The sequence below is a fragment of the Populus alba genome, chromosome 5, assembly GCF_005239225.2.
Source record: "Populus alba chromosome 5, ASM523922v2, whole genome shotgun sequence".
Classification (NCBI taxonomy): domain Eukaryota; kingdom Viridiplantae; phylum Streptophyta; class Magnoliopsida; order Malpighiales; family Salicaceae; genus Populus; species Populus alba.
In genome coordinates, this window is record NC_133288.1 from 8447149 (window position 1) to 8464163 (window position 17015).

Here is a 17015-nt window from a genome sequence, read left to right on the forward strand (position 1 = left end):
TAACATCAACCCTCTCTTTCTAAGTGTTTTATGTTGAGAGAGGGTAAAAGTTCTAAAACATGTTTAAGATGTTAAAGAATTATCATTTAGTATTATAGTTATTAAGAATTTTAGTTGGTTTTTCAGAGTTCTAAATAAAAAACCAGTTATGCTAAAAAAAAATTATTATCACTCTAAAGCATTTTATCTTGGATAACCTACATTATTACTTGTGTTTTATTCCTAACGTTTTTAATACGATTTATTTGTACAGTACATGAAATCTTATGGCTAATGAGTAATCTTAAAACAGGAGACCAATCTTAAAGGTAAAAAAGGTGGCTGAAGTCTATCGTATATGAAGTTCAGATTGTGTCACAACTCCTGACTATTTCCGGAACAATGCAATGGCTCATTTATTTTATAACAATTAGTGAATGAGCACTCTTGCAATGGCTAATGGCAAGTATTGGTCTTTCAAACATCGTCGATGAATAAAATGGTGGGCCTATATAGGGTTATATTAACCCGACCTTACACTTTGTTCAAAATAATAGGATAACGACTTGTGATGATTCATTTATCCTGGTTATGATTAGGATTTTACTATTTCTATGTAATTTATCCAAGTGTTAGACAACTTATTAATGAATTAAACAAAAATAGAGTTGCAATTCTCCTTCTCCTACCCCCTCTCCCTTCTATCCTCGTCTCTCTCCACTTCTTCTTTTCTTTTTTTCCTTCACTTCTCCCTCTACTCATCAAATCTCTCTAAAAGTGTCGAAGTATAACAAAACAACAGATGTACACTGCCATTTACATGCAGACAGCTAGCAATGCCCTGGCCTTCATGTGAAGTCAAGATGGCAAACTTTAAGGCCAGGATTAGAAACATACCCAACATTCCAAGGAGTCGGGTGTGATGTTATTATATACACACATGAGGGTCGGAAATGAAGAAAATGACCCAAATTTTCAAAAACATTTTTTGAACACAAAAATAAACACTCTTGGATTGGGGACTAGATACAATTTTGTTGCTCATTTTTCTTTTAAAAGAAAATCCAGCCAAACAAATTAAAGTATTTATATTTCAAAAAATGGAATGGTAACATCACTTGAGATCCATAAACATGTTGAGGATGAAAAGCTATTTGTTTCAGAAATAGGAATCACCCTCTCGCTTTGTCTCTTCTTTTTTCCGTCTTGTCAAGTGTTTTCCATAACGTACAAGAATATCAAACAGAGGCCCATATCCCGCCGTTGCACCAGAACTGAATTTTACACTGCTAAATAAATATTAAAAGCATAGCTCAATATACAGGGAAAATATGTTGCTGGTTAAATCCCAAGCCCTCTCATTTCCAACAAAAATCAGAACTGATGATTACTTCTTTTTTGCCTTCAGATGAATGCTCCTCAATACTTGATAAGTCTACAAACAAACTTGCTGACCCTGGTAGATAATATCAACCAAGGTATAATTCCAACCTGCAGTTAAAGGGACCAATCAAAATCATATTTGAAAATCACCAAGGTCCGTCTTGTTATATGTTCAAAATTTCCCTATATTTTGAAAATAATATAGTCCTAACTTTAGTAAAGTTGGTCTTTCATGCACCTACGCATTCACATATAGCACAGAAGGAACAAGGAAGCTCATGCCTAGCATTTGACTTTTATTTGTCGCACCAAAAAAGAAAAGAAAATATTTAGCTGAGCTAGATTCCCATGGAATCCACAAATTTTCAAAATAGTCTAGGGCTGAAAAGTTACCAAACACTTCCATGATCAGAACTCGACGTTAATGGAAAACAGGCATACTAGGATTAATAATCCCAAAGAAAAAATCAAGGGAGATAGCTGTCCGAGATGAGTATCTAAACAGAAAGTGCATTACTGAAGGAAAGACCTAGAAACTAAACACAGCATCCCTCGCTAAACATTCGGAGTCAAAAGCAGGAAAATAAAATAAAAACCTTCTAAATTGAAAAAGGTATATTAATATGAATTAGATAAATAGGATAGGAGTAATCTCCATCCTCAAGAAAATTTTAACCACAATATGAAGAACAAGTAAAAAAGGTTCAAAATTCACTACCATGACATTGTTATTTAAACGACCTCCAGCCCTCCAAGATAGAAACCTTCCTGTAAACAGGCAGACGTATCAAATCAGGACAACAAAGAAGGTATTGATCACTTCCTGTCTATTCTTTCTTTTTCAAACAAATCACTCCTGTAGTCCTATTGTGTACAGATAACAACCCCCCACCCCACCTTTTTCGCAATCAGCATATTAAGTAGACTGACAAAAACTCAAGATGATGGATCCACAAAACTAGAAAGGGAAAAGGCAACAAAACTCAGTATGAATGAGTGAAAAGGAAGTGTTACCAAAGGGCTGCACAAGTTGCTGAGATATTTCAGCAACAGGAGCCCTCCAAAACCAGCAAATGAGCACAAAGTACGTAACAACCTGTGCACCAAGTTAGTTTGTAGGTGATCTCGCTGAAGAAAACAAATAAACTTCTAAACAATATCGATGAATGAACTGAGACCTTTGAAATAAATAGAATTTTCGGGTATGAATCAGAAGAAAGTTTCATCTCCTTGTCATGCGCTTCTTTATCTGAGTGAAAAACAAAGCAGCAATCAGGCATGAAACCATAAGAACCTCTGCAGCAGATTGAATCAGTCTCTCCATCTCTCAAGATTTCTGGGACATTCCATTTTGGTTTGGTGATTTGATCATTAAATAGTTTTTTAACTACAAAATTGGAAGTACATAAATAATGCCCCTAAATTAACTCTGGAAATTGGCATTTCAAATCAGTAACATTTAGGCGATGATAATAGAAAGCAACGGTTGATATGAATATGATAATCCTCAGCGGGCAATCATTCAAGTTGAGAGGGGAATATTATGACAGATCACCACTTAACCTACAATTCCCACAGTGATCATGAGGTGTATTTTACAAGCTACAGCAAGGGCCCACCTCCAAACTCCAACTCACCACACACCAAAATAAATAAAAAATAAAAAAAGAGGGTTTGCAATATTGCATTGATTCCAGCAACCAGAAATGGCTCCAGAAAATACTTAGTTGTTCCATACACAGCCAAGATGGCTTAAGAAATCATAATTACTCAAATACATGCAACAAAAATTTATTCAAATAAAAGGGATTGCAACAGCAAACAGACTTACAATTTGCAAGTTCTTTCTCCTTTGCAGCTGCCAACCTTCTAAGTTTTGCTGCCTGAGCAAATGTTGATGGCCTGTAACCAAGAAAGATACCAATCAAAAATTGCATAACTGACATTCTTAGATAGTACAGCCTCACTTCAATAAAACAAAACTATCTAGAAATACTTTTGGAACTCAAACTTCATGAAATGTTAAGCATACTCATAAAACCTGGCAAGCTTTAAATGTACTAGATTATAAGAAGTACTCTGCCTGCATTGAGTTCCAGTTGCTTCCTATAATTTAATCCAACTTTAGAACAGCAATGTTACACCTTTTTTTTCCCTTCCAGCTACAGAAAAACTAGAAAATCTTTTAGAAAGAAAAATACAACGAAAAAACAAGGCGCAGCAAATACTGTGACAGTTTTAAACACCACACTTTCTTATCATAAATTGCCATATCTAGATTCTCGAATACAACAAGTTGCCATTGCCAAAAGTCAAAAAAAGGCTTAACATTAGAGCTCTTCTTAGCCCAATTGCTTCTTCTAGTTGTAGTGACGAATTCTAGGACAATTGGACAATAATCAACAAGGCAAATTCTTCCTATCTAATGTCAAGTGAACGAAGATTTTGTATTAGCAAAATCCAATCATGTCGAATTACAGCCTACATGTCGAAGCAAATCAAATTAAAACCCATTGCCATTGACATATCATGACATAATTGTACATATCAAAGCTATATTATTGCGTAGAGTTAGCATCGAAAACTTTTTTAACAAAAATAATAATAATATAACACGCACTGAGACAAGGCGCTGGCATCTTTCAATAATTGCTTAATTTCTGCACGTAATTGAATCTCTGCAGCACTCTTTGATCCCTTCTGAAAAAATACAAAAGAAAACAAAAGTCCCTTCAAAACTCAACATTTAGACGTCGACCCATATATCCCAAACCCGCAATTCATTGCTAAAACCCAGTTTCAAGAAACCCATCATAGAGGGTGAGTTACCTTCTTTAATTGATGGAGGTATATAGAGACGAATTGGAAGGCAACGACAATGAAGAAGATAAGAGGTGCTGCGAGAGACCTCCTTGGTTGCTCTCCGATTAGAATTTCGTCTTCTCCCATGATTTATTCCCTGATATGATGTCTGTCTATTTTATTTTAGGTCTATTTGTTTTCTTGAATTTGAAGAGCTATTCTTAATTCCGGATTGCTGTATTTATATTTACGATTCCCGACCACATTGGTTGGGCTCCAAAAGATGAATGGTCCAAGTCTTGCAAGTGTGGGCTTTGGCTATAAATCATAAATTGCGAGCACCTGTGGGCTCCATTAGGACTTTTATGGCCTTTTTAATAATTAATAATTAAATTAAACACATGAAAAATATATTTATTATATTAAAAATCGAAACTTTCCTCGATTTTTCCAAGGGTGGATGCTTTTAATGCTGATTCTTTTGATCTTTGACTTTTCATTATAATTTGGATCCGATGGCAAAAGGAATGTGCATCTGTGATAATTTTATTAGGTACCCTTCGACTTTACGTTCAATAAAATTAATTAAGGAAAACAATAATTCCACTAGGTGTTTCAATGTTTCTCTTTCATAGTTTGCCTTTTTTTCATTCAGTGCCGTAGTTTTTTTTTTTTAATTCGATCCTATTGCATTATGTTTAATTGAGATTAGATTATGTTGTTTAATGATTAGGCTTTATAGTTTGATTTGGTCCATTCTATTGGCTTGATATGAGGTCTCACAATATAAAAACAAAACATTAAGTTAGCGCTAAATTTTGTGGAAAATAATTTAGATTTTTTGTTTTACAAAGAACTATAAATTGAGGGACTATAATTAAAATTGAGGACAAAATGCAGCCTTATTTTTTGACAAATAAGAAACTGTGCATGGAAATCAAGAGGAAAGGAGAGGAAAAAAATAAGAGAACAAGGAGAAGAAGAACTAGTCATCATAGCTACATTGAATCTCTATCTCTATCACCACTAGGTGTTACCTTAGAAGGAAATCCCTGTTGAGACAATTCCAACAACACTAAAGAAAGTTGTCATCAAATATTAGAGGAATCACATGCTCTTCTCTAGTGTGACGAATCCTCTCACATACTAGCATGGGTGATACACAAGCTAGACATTTTTTTACCCTCTTCATTCAATTTAATCCTTGATTCTTTAGTAACTTTTTAATTAAGTCCTAAATTTCATCTCACTCAGGCATAATAAAGGCCCATTCTAGAGAGAGAAAAAAGGAGGGGGGAAAAAAAGACAAGCGGCTAGCCAAGTAGCTCATTCTAGTCATGTCCATGCTCCAAGTCAAGAATTGACTGGTTAAATCGAGTTGATTATGATCAATCCAATATATCATTATCCTGATTCTTTTTAAGATAAACTATATTTTTATCATTTTTTTATGATGCATTTGAACTCACCAAATTGAATAGGTGACTTCATAGCAACTCCAGTGCTATTTAATTTGAAGCTTAGGCCAAGCAAGGAATCAATTTGGGAGGTTTTAATATTGCATGTTAGAATAGGTTTTAGTAACACTATCAATGAGTTCTAAATGGTTTACATTTTTTTACGTTAAAATCAACGTCGTTTAACTTTTCTTAAAAAAAAAAAGGTTGGATAACATTATTTTATAATTATTTTTTATCAAGTCAAGTTTCAATCGCGGTATGCTATGAGTTTCCATTTAAAAAAAGAATGTTCATATAAACTTTATTATCACTTTGAATCCATACATGTAGAATGTTTTTGTTTTTATAACAGTTGTTGCATTTTTGCCTAACCACCAAAATTAAGTGTTTGGTTGCAATATAAAACATAGTTTTAGAGTGTGGGACCCAGTGAAAAATATGGTCCAATAACAGATTCATGTAAAGCAAAAGCATTGAGCTTTTACTAAGTTTCAACTTTAGGTTTCTTCTCTCTCCCTACCGATAACTTTCCTCAAAATATATTGTTTAAAACCATTATGATAAACATATTAAAATACCCTCATCGTTCACAAAACACCCTCATTTTCTCTTTGTAATCATCAAGGGATCATCTGAATTGTCCACCTTGTTTCTTTGCTTTTTCTAATGTGAAGATTTAAATTTTGAAGTCACGCCTCAATTTCTCCCAACCAAACCAAATTGCCCTCATCTTCTTACAAGAAACATCTTCTCCTTATTGTAAATCTCCTTTTATTTTCTCTTATTCTCTTATGTTTTGATAAATTGGTGTTGTTTACATCAAAAAATTTTGATGACACACCTCAATCTCTTATTCACTTATGGATGATTACAATGTCGTTTTCAAAGTTTTTATTTCATATTCATAAGTTAAACATTTAGAGGTCTTAGTATGATATTTTATTTTTTTAGCAAGAAAGTTTGCCTTTATTTAGTGAATTATAATTAATATTATAGTTATTGAATAATACAAGTTTATTGCATCACTTATATTTTTTTCATAGATGGTCTAATATCTATTGACTTATATTGGTACAAGACATTCTTTTCTCAATTATGTGAGGTAGTATAAAGGTGGTTCATTTATTCTAGAACATTTTATATAGGACTCTCTTCTTTTGTTTTCTTTAACTTTTGAGTTGTAATTTTGAATTATCTTGATTTGTAATTCATTTTGGTTATCAGTTGTAATGCCAATGAAACACTTCTTTTAACTTACACATACATTTTAATTAAAAAAAAAAAAAACATAAGATCGTTGTTTTAACAATAATCGCATTGATAAGGTTAATCCAAACATTTTAAATTAGTACTTAAGATCATTTAATTTTTGGATTTAAATTAATAAAAACACAAGGAAAAACAACAAGAGTACTAGATAAATAAGTATAATGAACAAACATAGATTATTGCTTAATGTGCTTCTTAGATCATTACTAGTATTGATTGAAGGATTTAAAATATATTTTATTGGAAATTAATGATTGTTATCGTGACGTGCATGATGTCAAATGACAGAGTTGTCTCCTGGATTGGAGGGGTTTGGTTTTAATCAGAAAGTTATGATTAAAGGGAGTTGTCATCCTACAATGATATGTAGGGTGTTGAATGATGGATTGCCTCCTGGAATTTAGATAATGAGTTTTGGGTTTAATCATAAAGTTATGATCGAGGGAGTTGTCATATAGTATCATGGTCACTAAAAAACCTATAGTCTACAAGAGTCTAGATAAGAGGACTATTTGCGCAATGGGAAGATGTATCACCCCTATTGCACCCTATATATAGTAAGTTGTATTGTTGATGTTATTATAAGTTGTGTTTTTATTTGTTGGTCTCATATAAAGTTCAAGACAGATCTCCCTTCGTAAGGAAGCCTTTACCTTGTCAGGTTAAATCCTAACTGTCATAAAGCTTAAATTTTAGCATTGCATCAAGAATCAAGATAAAAATTTAAAAATATACAAAACCTAAAAAAATCCTGAGATCAAACATTAATAAAAAATCAAGATCATCATCAATGTTAATAAAAAACAACATGAACCCTGACTATTAGCTTATTACAATGATTGATATGTTAGAAATGGAGCAACAAAAACCTAAAATATAAAATAAATAACTCAACCAACAACACCTCAAGTTTCAATTTCATGTAATTAAAATAGTGATTCAATTAACAATTTTTAAATAAACAACTATATTACCTTTTGTACTTATTTTTTGCAGTTTTCATGTTGTTCTTCATGTTTTGCCTCCACAAAACAACATAGAGCTATAAATAGCTTTTGTAACAACAAACATTCATATGTCATAAACAAACAAACTCAGTTAAAATTTTGGTTGATTTTGAAATGATAGAAAAAGGAGGTGACAAATCTAGGTTTTAATTTTGAAGAGAACAAATTGTTCTTGATGTAGGAATAAGAACAAAAACTAATTCAAAATATTTTTTCCACACCCTAACAAACAACGACATGGTTCTTTACTTGCCAAAATTTGGCAATCAATTAATGAGTTTTCCAATAGAGTTGTGATTTTTGGAAATAAAAAGGTGATGAATAAGTGATTTTAAGAGAAGTGTGTAGTGTTGCAAACATATCTATGGTAGAAAGATGAGGGTTATTTTGGAATTGTATTTTTGCAACGATTACTTCTCTCTCATCATGATGGTGTGGTTGTAGATGAAGAGAAAAAAAATGGGGGTGAGAACTTGGTCTAGGGTGCTTCTCTTGAAATTGAGGTTCAATCTTGATTTTTGGTGGGTTCCACCCCTTACAAATGCTGGTTCAAATTTAACCAAACATACATTTTTATAATTCCTCCAAAACTTAACCATCGTCTCAATAACGAACACCATTTAAGAACTTGTTTGGCAATGCAGTTAGCTGTGTGTTTGTAAAATAATTGATTTTTTTTGCTTAAAATTTATTTGTTATGTTTTTTGGATTATTTTGACATGCTGATGTCCAAAATAAATTTTAAAAAAATAAAATAAAAAATATTATTTTGATGTATTTTCAAGTAAATAAATATCTTAAAAAACAACCGCTACCACAATAAAAAATATTACCTAAATCTATCATATGATATTTTTTAATTTCAATAAAAGTAAAGCAAGGGGTTTAAAAGAATGAATGAGCACACATACATACAACCTTACATGTTTTAAAAAATGTGGTAGTAGTTGCTTTTTAAAATATTTTACTCGGAAATATATTAAAATAATATTATTTTATTTTTAAAAAATTATTTTTAATATTAGCATATTGAAACAAATGAAAAATTAAAAAAAATTAAATTTTAAATAAGAAAAATAATTTTTTTATAAAATATTACTTGGAAAAAGTCGCAGCCATGGTCTAGAACAAAATATCTGTCCATGATAGGAAATATCTAGTAAGTTGAGTTTACATATTTGGCCTCGTATACCTTAGAGTCAATGGCATGGCATCGCTCTTTCCTTTTTATATTCTCGGCTTTTGATATGTTCCCAACCACCAGCCTGCCCAAAGAGTCACTATACAGGGCTAAGATCGTCATTTTACCCTTGTAGAAAACACACGTGTACGCGGCATTACTGCTGAGCAGTAGGTGATTGATTAGCTGGCAAATATTACTATGGTCTGAAACCGGTTGTATAGCTCGTTAGGTTTGCTTTATTTTTATTTTATTTGTTTTTAAAAAAGCATTCTAATATATAATAATAATATGACTAGTCTACAATCCCCGAAGAGTATTTAGACGTGATTCTAATATATATCTTCGTATCGTTGTGCGGTGATTTAAAGAAAATTAATTTTTTTCATTATTTAGACATGTTAATATTAAAAATAATATTATTTTAATATATTTACAAATAAAAAATATTTTAATACATACTAATTAATTACCGGTAAATAATGAATGGAAGAAATGATATACGATGGGCGCAAAATCCTCCCGCTGCTTTAAATAACAGATTTGTAATCGATTCCCCTTATTTTAGGTGTTTACAGGTATTTGGAAGATCAAAAGAAATAAAACGCCACATTCAGGATCGTTTCATGTTCCCCGTTCAATACTTGTTTTCAGCAGTGTATTAACCTTTATTTTTAAATATATTTCGTTTGAAAAAGAAATTACATTTATATTTGTTTAATTATTTTTTTATAGTTTTTAAAAAAGAAATTTGATATCCCTCGCACTTATTTTCACTTGTCTTCCCAATTTAGTTTTTGTGAAACATGGACTATAAAACTATACAACAAAGAATAAATTTGAACCAACCATATGTTATAAATGAAATATAATTGGACATTTTAAATCTTACTCATACGACAATATCGATATAAATAATTAATTTTTTTAATAATTCTCAATAAAATCTATTAGTTGTGCAGATGTAACCCTATTAGAATCAACAAAAAGGAGCACTAAAATTTAAATGAAAGTATACTCAAAAGAATTGGATTTCTATACACACAACATTACACAAAATAGAGGAACTGAAACACAAAAAACTAAAATGCCTATTGATAGCCCAACTGAGAAAAAGCACAAGGATTGCCAGCATGGCAAAAAAAAAAAAAAAAAAATTTGAAATCCCGCCCAAACCCGCGGGCAAGCCAAGGCAAGGCAAGGGCAGTGATTAATTCAATTTTAATAACTTCTTTTGTTTCCTAAAAACCCCTTCCCCTATCCCTCTCTTTAAGCCACACACAAACCCGCACCCAAAATTACCAAATCTCCTCATCTCCTCAAACAAACCCTAGAAACTCTCTCTCTAAGGTAAACTCGCCCCCCTTTGCCGCTGACTCACCCCGAGTCGCACCGTTTTTCAAAGTTTTTCCTCCGTTCTCACCGGTTTTCAACGTTTTATTTGCAGAAATCATCATGAAAGGCGGTAGATCAAAGGCTGATTCCAGAAACAATGACGCCAAGTGAGCTTTCGCTTTCTTAATTGTGTTTACATAATATTAATTAGATCTGAGATCTCCTTGTGTTTTTATGATCTTTGTTCGTGGTTTTTTGCTGCTTTTTGATCGTGATATTGTCTGTTGATTAGGCTAAAGAGAAAAGGAGCAGGAGCTGGAACCAAAGCGTCGAAGAAGGCGGCGAAGGATCCAAACAAGCCTAAAAGACCTGCTAGTGCTTTCTTCGTTTTCATGTAAGCAACTCTGTAATGAATTTTTTTCTTGGCCTTAGAGTTATTGTGTACTGATTTTTTTTTTTTAATATTGAAGGGAGGATTTTAGGAAGCAGTATAAGGAGTCTCATCCAAACAATAAATCTGTTGCTGCTGTAAGCTATCTAAACAGATATTGAATATGTTTACTTTTATACTGAGATTCTTGTCTATTTGTTCGATTTTAATAGCTAAATAGAGAGTGAATTTATTGATTTATGATACTTGCAATTATTTTAAAAAATTTGATTTCCGAACAAAGTTATCTGTTTTTTTTTTTGCTAATCATGTAATTGCAATGGATGATATCGCTAATTATGTAATTGAAATATATATTTATTTTTTGTTGATTTTGTAAATATTTTGGTTGGTAGATGCAAATTTAATTATTTGTTTTGCTGCGAATCAGGTTGGTAAAGCAGGTGGAGACAAGTGGAAATCCATGAGTGAAGCTGTGAGTATTTATAATGATTAATATATCACCGATTTGGTTTTTGAACCGGTCATTTGTTTATGGGTTTCAATTTGTTAATAATATTAGGAGAAAGCTCCTTTTGCGGCTAAGGCCGAGAAGAGAAAGTTTGAATACAATAAGGACATGGCTGCTTACAACAAAAGACTGGTACCCCTTTTGTCCTTGATTGCCTTTTATTTTTTGAAATTGTGCTTCTATGTGGAGTGATTGTTGTTCACTGTCAAAACGATTGGTTTCTTCTGGGTGATGTTAGGCTGGAGGAAACGCTGATGAAGAATCTGACAAGTCCAAGTCGGAAGTGAATGATGAAGATGAGGAAGAAGAGAGTGATGGAGAGGTGGTTTTCAAATCCAAACTTGATCTAACATGTATTATTTTTTCTGAGATTCCTGAGAGTTTTGTGCTGATAATATGTTTGGTGGTTGTTTTGTAGGAGGAAGACGACGATGAGTAAGTTGATGACAAGGAGCGGCTGAGGATGCGAGGATGAAGTGATGTGCAATTTGCTGTAGAATTGCTTAGATTGTTGTAATCGCTTGCATTTCTAGCTTTTAAATAGTAGCTCCCTTTTTAGCTGTTGTTTAGATCTAGCCTAGGATAAAACCAAAGGAATAGTTTCAGGAGCAGCAGCCCTGGAGCTCATATGGTGGTATGTACTTATCAAATATTTTCATGCTCAATGAAGTGATTTCTTCCCCTAATGCCTGTGCTGTGATGGCTGTTCATTTACCTATCATTTATTAGGATGGTGTTTGTTCATTTGACCACAGAAAAGATTTTGTGGTCCTCTGGCATCTTGTTTATACTCCCGCATGCTTTTCTTGCAGCGCCACTGAGGTTATTAGCTTTTGACTAATAGAGGAGGTATTTGGAGAATAATTCTCCATGCTTTTTTGTGTGGTTTGACTCTACTCCCTGGTCTCTTCTTGCCCTTGTAATTTTGACTTTCCCATGACGTGTTTCTTGCTGCTAATCATTGTGTTCCGCCTTCTTGAGTGGCTCGAGTCAAAAGTGCTGTTTTGATCTCCGATTGCTTTCTCAAATGATTATAATAAGAGTGATGATGCAGACCCTGGCAGGTACTCTCTCGAAACTCTTCGTCTGAACAATTTATTTCACTCCAAAAAGTGGTCTCTTGGGAAGAATCTTGCGATGACTAGATCAGCACTATGCCATGTTCATGTAACTGCTCGTATGATCATGTGTTTGTACGGTAGCAAATGATGGGGGATTTCATCTTTTTGGCAGCTCTCACGGGCTGTCAGTGTGGGTGATCGATGCTGACATTCCGTTTGGATTGTTCACCAAACAAACTTCTGAGAGGTGGTTTCTACGTTTGCTTGCCGGCCATTGGAGAATATTGCAAGGTCGTATAGCTCCCGCTGGGTTGGGAAATGGTTGCGCAGACAGGCACTTCTGACGTTGACTGATAAGTTGATAATACCGTATTGCCGTGATGGCCGTTCTGGACTTTCCTTTGCTATCAAAAGTTTTTATATGGTATTATTTCAGCCTTGCATTTTGGACTCCTTTTTTGGTTGTTTGCAATATAGTCTTTATATATCTAATATCAAAATAATACAAAACTATTCATTCAATTTTACTTAATAGATTAAGTTTTATAGCTGGAGTGATTATTATGACGTGCCGCCCCTTAATTTGCTAATTTGATACCATCTCTTAATTGTTTTTAAGAGATATTAAAAAAATAAGTAGAAAAAAGAAAGTTAAAATAACCAGGCTCAAATGCATCTAGATCTAGAACACAACCTAGACACATCTAGAATTATAAGGTTAGGCCCGCATGTGCCTGATATTTATAAATAAAATCCACACAAACGCGTCTCTTTGATTTTTTGAAGTCAATGGACACCACCTTGTCTACTTGGAAAGATTACGCATCTTCCTATGGATGAAAATCATGTTTGAGTTTTGGGAACAAAAAACTCCAATCTCAACTTTTTTATTCCTTAAAAAACATAAGAAAAAAATTCATGGAGACCTCTAATCTTTTTGTAAAAGTATGAGATAAACATCATTGCAATTATCTATTTAAATAGAGGATTTTATTTGAAGATAATAAAAAAAAACAATTTTAAAATAAAATAAAAAAGCGCTAAGAGAACCAAGCTTGAACATGTCTGGGTTGGAAAGAACAATCCAGATGCACCTAGGCTTGCAAGGTCATGTCCTTACACCTACCCTTTAAAAATAAATACTGGGCACACTTGGATTTTTGAGAAAACCCGGACATCTTGGGTTTTAAGGCTATGTATTTTTTTTATTTGTTTTGTTTTGTTTTGTTTTGCTTTTGTTTTTTTTTTTGAAGAACACATCATTTACTTGAGAAGACAACACATCATTTAATGCAATTGTTTCCGGACATCTTTGATGGCTAGAAAACTAAGATTCGAGTTTCGAGGCCCTAAGAAACTCAATTTCAAATTATTTTTAACTAAAAACACACATAAGAGAAAAAATATCGTAGAAACTTTTAAAACCATATTTCTAATTACAAAGCACATTTGCTTAGCATAAAAACTCAAAATTAAATCATAATAAATTTTTTAGGTTCAGTCTAATTTTTTCTATATCATTGAATGCTGGAATTATTTCTATTGAGCTTGAATCTTAAAAATAAATCCATTAACACTAAAATCAAAGTTATTAGTTGTCAAAAATGATTGGATTAAAGTTATTTCCTCTCTCTGTTTCCCCATTTCCTTTCTCAAATGTAAGGGATTGAAATGTAATAGAAATGAGGTTTTATGTATGAAATGTAAACTTTAAAAACAATAGGGATTAAAGTGTAAAAAGACATGCCTTCCTTTTATTTATTTATTTATTTTTTAATTTCAATCATTTTCTTTTTAATTTTTTTAACCGAATCCTATACTTTCATTTTGTAATAAAAATAGGTAATGTAATTCTTGAATAATCTTTTCCACAATGCATATGCAATAACATGCATAACAAATCAAATATCAACATATACAATCATGCTAACATAACTTGTGAACGAAAATTTTTAAAAAATGAAATTTAATATTCAAAGAAAAAAAAAGAATCTAAAAAGGAAAAAAAACCATAAATAGTGACATGAATTGTAAAAATAGTTTACATATTAAAACACGAAATTTTTTTTATTGTGTTTAAAAAATAACTAATAACATCTTGGTTCTATTTTAAAGAAATAAAGAGATATAAATAGCACAAAAAATTATAAGTTGATATATTTTTATTATTTTTTATGAGCTATTAAATTTTATTATTATTATTTAAAGTGGATCCACAAAGTAATTAATAATAGGAAGATATTAATTAGTGATGGAGCACCATGAAACTGATGTTAAAACACCTAGGACCTCTCCTGGGTCCTCGAGGCTTCCTAAATATGCTTTGTGCATATTTATCCACATGAAATATCCATCATCAACCAACCAATCAGGCTTAATTATCTAAACACTGTTGCTCCAAATCCCTCCATCTTTACCTGTTAATCAAAGGGCTTGTGCCTGCCCCTTGGCATGGGGGTGTGACCAATTAGAGAGACGGGGAAAATAAAATAAAATGATGGCAACAGCTCCTGGAAAATGCTTCCTGGTCACCGGCCCTCCGGTAAGTAACATCAAAATCACTCTTTTTACATACAGTTTTCAATGAATTTCTAAGTGGAAAATGTTTCCACTCTCTTGCAAAGTCTCAAAGAAATGCGCTGTGTAAATGGCAGGGTGTAGGTAAAACCACACTGATAATGAGAGTGTTTGAAACCCTCAAAACCTCAAATCCAACCTTGAAAATTCAAGGTTTTTACACTAGTAATGCCTCTCTCACTCTTTGCTTATCATCTCTTGTTAATTAGACTTTTTTTTAAAGTAGAAAACACATGTTAATAATACTTGTTTTATGTGATAATTAGGGGAGATTAGAGAAGGGATTGAGAGGGTTGGCTTTGAAGTTGTCACTTTAGATGGACGCAAAGCCCCTCTTGCCTCCACCACCATTTCTACGTAATTTCTCTCTCTTTTATAATCATTTATGTAGAATTCAAGTGCAAGCAGTTAAAAAGCAAGGATCTCTGTTATATACCTGGGATTACATAAAATTATCTCTACAGTGGATGATTGTCCCTGGCTTTTTTTTTTAATTCGATGCATTTGAACTTCAAATCATGAAAAAATCAATTAAAGAAATGCAATTGTTACTTTTAGGAAAAAAATCAAACAGGGTTTTTTTCTTGTTTTTGAATTCTTTTTTAACAGTAGCTACTGAATTGTGTCCCGTGTATAAGGTAGATGTGGTGATTTCATTTGATTTAGAATTACTGTCTCTATATCGGTATTTGCCGGAAGATTCTGTATTGGTTCAACTAGGATGGTTTAATTTCCTGTCATGAGTTATTTTGTTGTTTTACTTGTCTTGTTAGTTATCTCCAGCTGAAGTATCTCATAATTTCAGCCCAGAGTCTATCAGATGGCCCACAGTTGGGAAGTATAAAGTAGACATTGCATCATTTGAGGCTCTGGCATTGCCTGAGTTGCAGGTCAGTTGATTTATTTGAACAATCTATTGGTAAATAATGCAAATCTCTTCATGGCTCTAGTAAATGGCCCTTCAAGAAATGCACAGTTTTTGATCAATTTTTATCAGCAATTATTTGGTTGCATAAAGACTTGTGTTTCACTGCAGATTAAAGAAGATACCGATCTATTCATCATCGATGAAGTTGGCAAAATGGAGTTGTTTAGCTCACCATTCTTTCCTGCTGTTCTAAAAGTTCTTGAATCAAATATCCCACTTTTGGCTTCTGTACCTATTCCAAAATTTGGCCGTGATATACCTGCAGGTATGTCAGCCGAACACACTTCTCAAAAATGCAAATATCTGCAATCACTTTCACAATCAGTAGACTGAATCTTCTCTTATTGTTATAGATTTCTGTTGATACAACAGTGCTTAGAGATGAGGTAGAAAGGGATAAATGCACAACATTCTAGCAAAAGTAGCTTGAAAAATATTTAAAATGCTCTTATAAATGGCGTCATTTTTATTCTCCTTTGAGAACTTAAAGGAGGATTATTGTCTCATTAGGCTCAAAATTGAGCTAACATATAGCACGAGACCCTGTACTTTTGGGAAGTTGTTGCATTTCTTCTGCTGTACTCGCATATGATTGAATACGTAAATTGCTGCAGTTGCAAGGTTGAGGGATCATCCAGGGGCTAAAATCTTCACTTTACGCCCGAGTAACAGGGATGCTGTCAAAGAACAAATTTACACCCAACTTGTAGATTCTGAGTAAACAGTAGATGCAGCATGGATTATGGAGCTATAACTTATTCAATGTCCCCGACTCTTGCATGCTGCACACGGTTGTGATCAAACTTTATGTAGCTGAAAATATATCCTTTACAAGAGGTGGCAAACTGCATCTGGTGACCGGGAGAAGCATTAGAGTTGCAAAAATTTAATTTGCAAAAAATTGACATTGTCAAGATGTTTCTTGTGAAAACTGTGCTTTCATTTTGTCTCATGTTGCGACTATCTGGTTTCGTGTAGATGAGCTCTATTTCAATCATTACACCAGCTATTGGATGTGTAATCTCCTACACTCTACCATGAATGTGGGTGTTTTAGTTTGTACACATGCTTGTTAAACTGAACTTCCTCTTGCATGTTTCTCTAAAGGATATCATTTCATGGTTAAACGGAT

The 17015-nt window shown here is 32.9% G+C and overlaps 3 protein-coding genes across 5 annotated transcripts; 2 read left to right on the forward strand and 1 right to left on the reverse strand.

The window, feature by feature from the left end:
* Positions 1-1042: 1042 nt before the first annotated feature.
* LOC118029945 (protein GET1) lies at positions 1043-4387 on the reverse strand. 2 transcript variants are annotated; one of them, XM_035033941.2, is made up of 7 exons: positions 4192-4386; positions 3983-4062; positions 3194-3264; positions 2541-2611; positions 2377-2458; positions 2081-2130; positions 1043-1470 (listed from the first exon to the last, which is right to left on the reverse strand). In XM_035033941.2, the coding sequence occupies exons 1-7, from the start codon at positions 4309-4311 to the stop codon at positions 1399-1401; spliced, it is 546 nt and encodes a 181-aa protein (XP_034889832.1). In that variant the 5' UTR covers positions 4312-4386; the 3' UTR covers positions 1043-1398. The 2 variants fall into 2 exon arrangements, with proteins under 2 accessions (XP_034889832.1, XP_073265205.1); XM_073409104.1 differs by lacking the exon at positions 2081-2130 and having other exon boundaries at positions 4192-4387.
* Positions 4388-10306: 5919 nt separating this feature from the next.
* LOC118029944 (high mobility group B protein 3) lies at positions 10307-12003 on the forward strand. Its single transcript, XM_035033940.2, has 8 exons — positions 10307-10430; positions 10528-10582; positions 10708-10809; positions 10886-10943; positions 11237-11281; positions 11369-11449; positions 11556-11639; positions 11736-12003. The coding sequence occupies exons 2-8, from the start codon at positions 10536-10538 to the stop codon at positions 11754-11756; spliced, it is 438 nt and encodes a 145-aa protein (XP_034889831.1). The 5' UTR covers positions 10307-10430; positions 10528-10535; the 3' UTR covers positions 11757-12003.
* Positions 12004-14723: 2720 nt separating this feature from the next.
* LOC118029943 (uncharacterized) lies at positions 14724-16947 on the forward strand. Of its 2 annotated transcripts, none has more exons than XM_035033939.2 (6): positions 14724-14920; positions 15033-15120; positions 15222-15312; positions 15761-15845; positions 15992-16148; positions 16237-16491. In XM_035033939.2, exons 1-6 carry the CDS (start codon positions 14873-14875, stop codon positions 16245-16247), a joined length of 480 nt encoding a protein of 159 aa, XP_034889830.1. In that variant the 5' UTR covers positions 14724-14872; the 3' UTR covers positions 16248-16491. The 2 variants fall into 2 exon arrangements, with proteins under 2 accessions (XP_034889830.1, XP_034889829.1); XM_035033938.2 differs by lacking the exon at positions 16237-16491 and adding an exon at positions 16498-16947 and having other exon boundaries at positions 14735-14920.
* The last annotated feature ends 68 nt before the right edge of the window (positions 16948-17015 follow it).

Coding starts and splice junctions, on each gene's coding strand:
- LOC118029943 (XM_035033938.2), top strand. CDS start 14,873: ATGATGGCAACAGCTCCTGGAAAATGCTTCCTGGTCACCGGCCCTCCG. Junction 14,921..15,032: donor TCCTGGTCACCGGCCCTCCG/GTAAGTAACATC, acceptor TGTAAATGGCAG/GGTGTAGGTAAAACCACACT. Junction 15,313..15,760: donor GCCTCCACCACCATTTCTAC/GTAATTTCTCTC, acceptor TCATAATTTCAG/CCCAGAGTCTATCAGATGGC.
- LOC118029944 (XM_035033940.2), top strand. CDS start 10,536: ATGAAAGGCGGTAGATCAAAGGCTGATTCCAGAAACAATGACGCCAA. Junction 11,282..11,368: donor GGAAATCCATGAGTGAAGCT/GTGAGTATTTAT, acceptor TAATAATATTAG/GAGAAAGCTCCTTTTGCGGC. Junction 11,640..11,735: donor AAGAAGAGAGTGATGGAGAG/GTGGTTTTCAAA, acceptor GTTGTTTTGTAG/GAGGAAGACGACGATGAGTA.
- LOC118029945 (XM_035033941.2), bottom strand. CDS start 4,311: ATGGGAGAAGACGAAATTCTAATCGGAGAGCAACCAAGGAGGTCTCTC. Junction 4,063..4,191: donor ACCTCCATCAATTAAAGAAG/GTAACTCACCCT, acceptor GTATTTTTTCAG/AAGGGATCAAAGAGTGCTGC. Junction 3,265..3,982: donor GATGCCAGCGCCTTGTCTCA/GTGCGTGTTATA, acceptor TCTTGGTTACAG/GCCATCAACATTTGCTCAGG.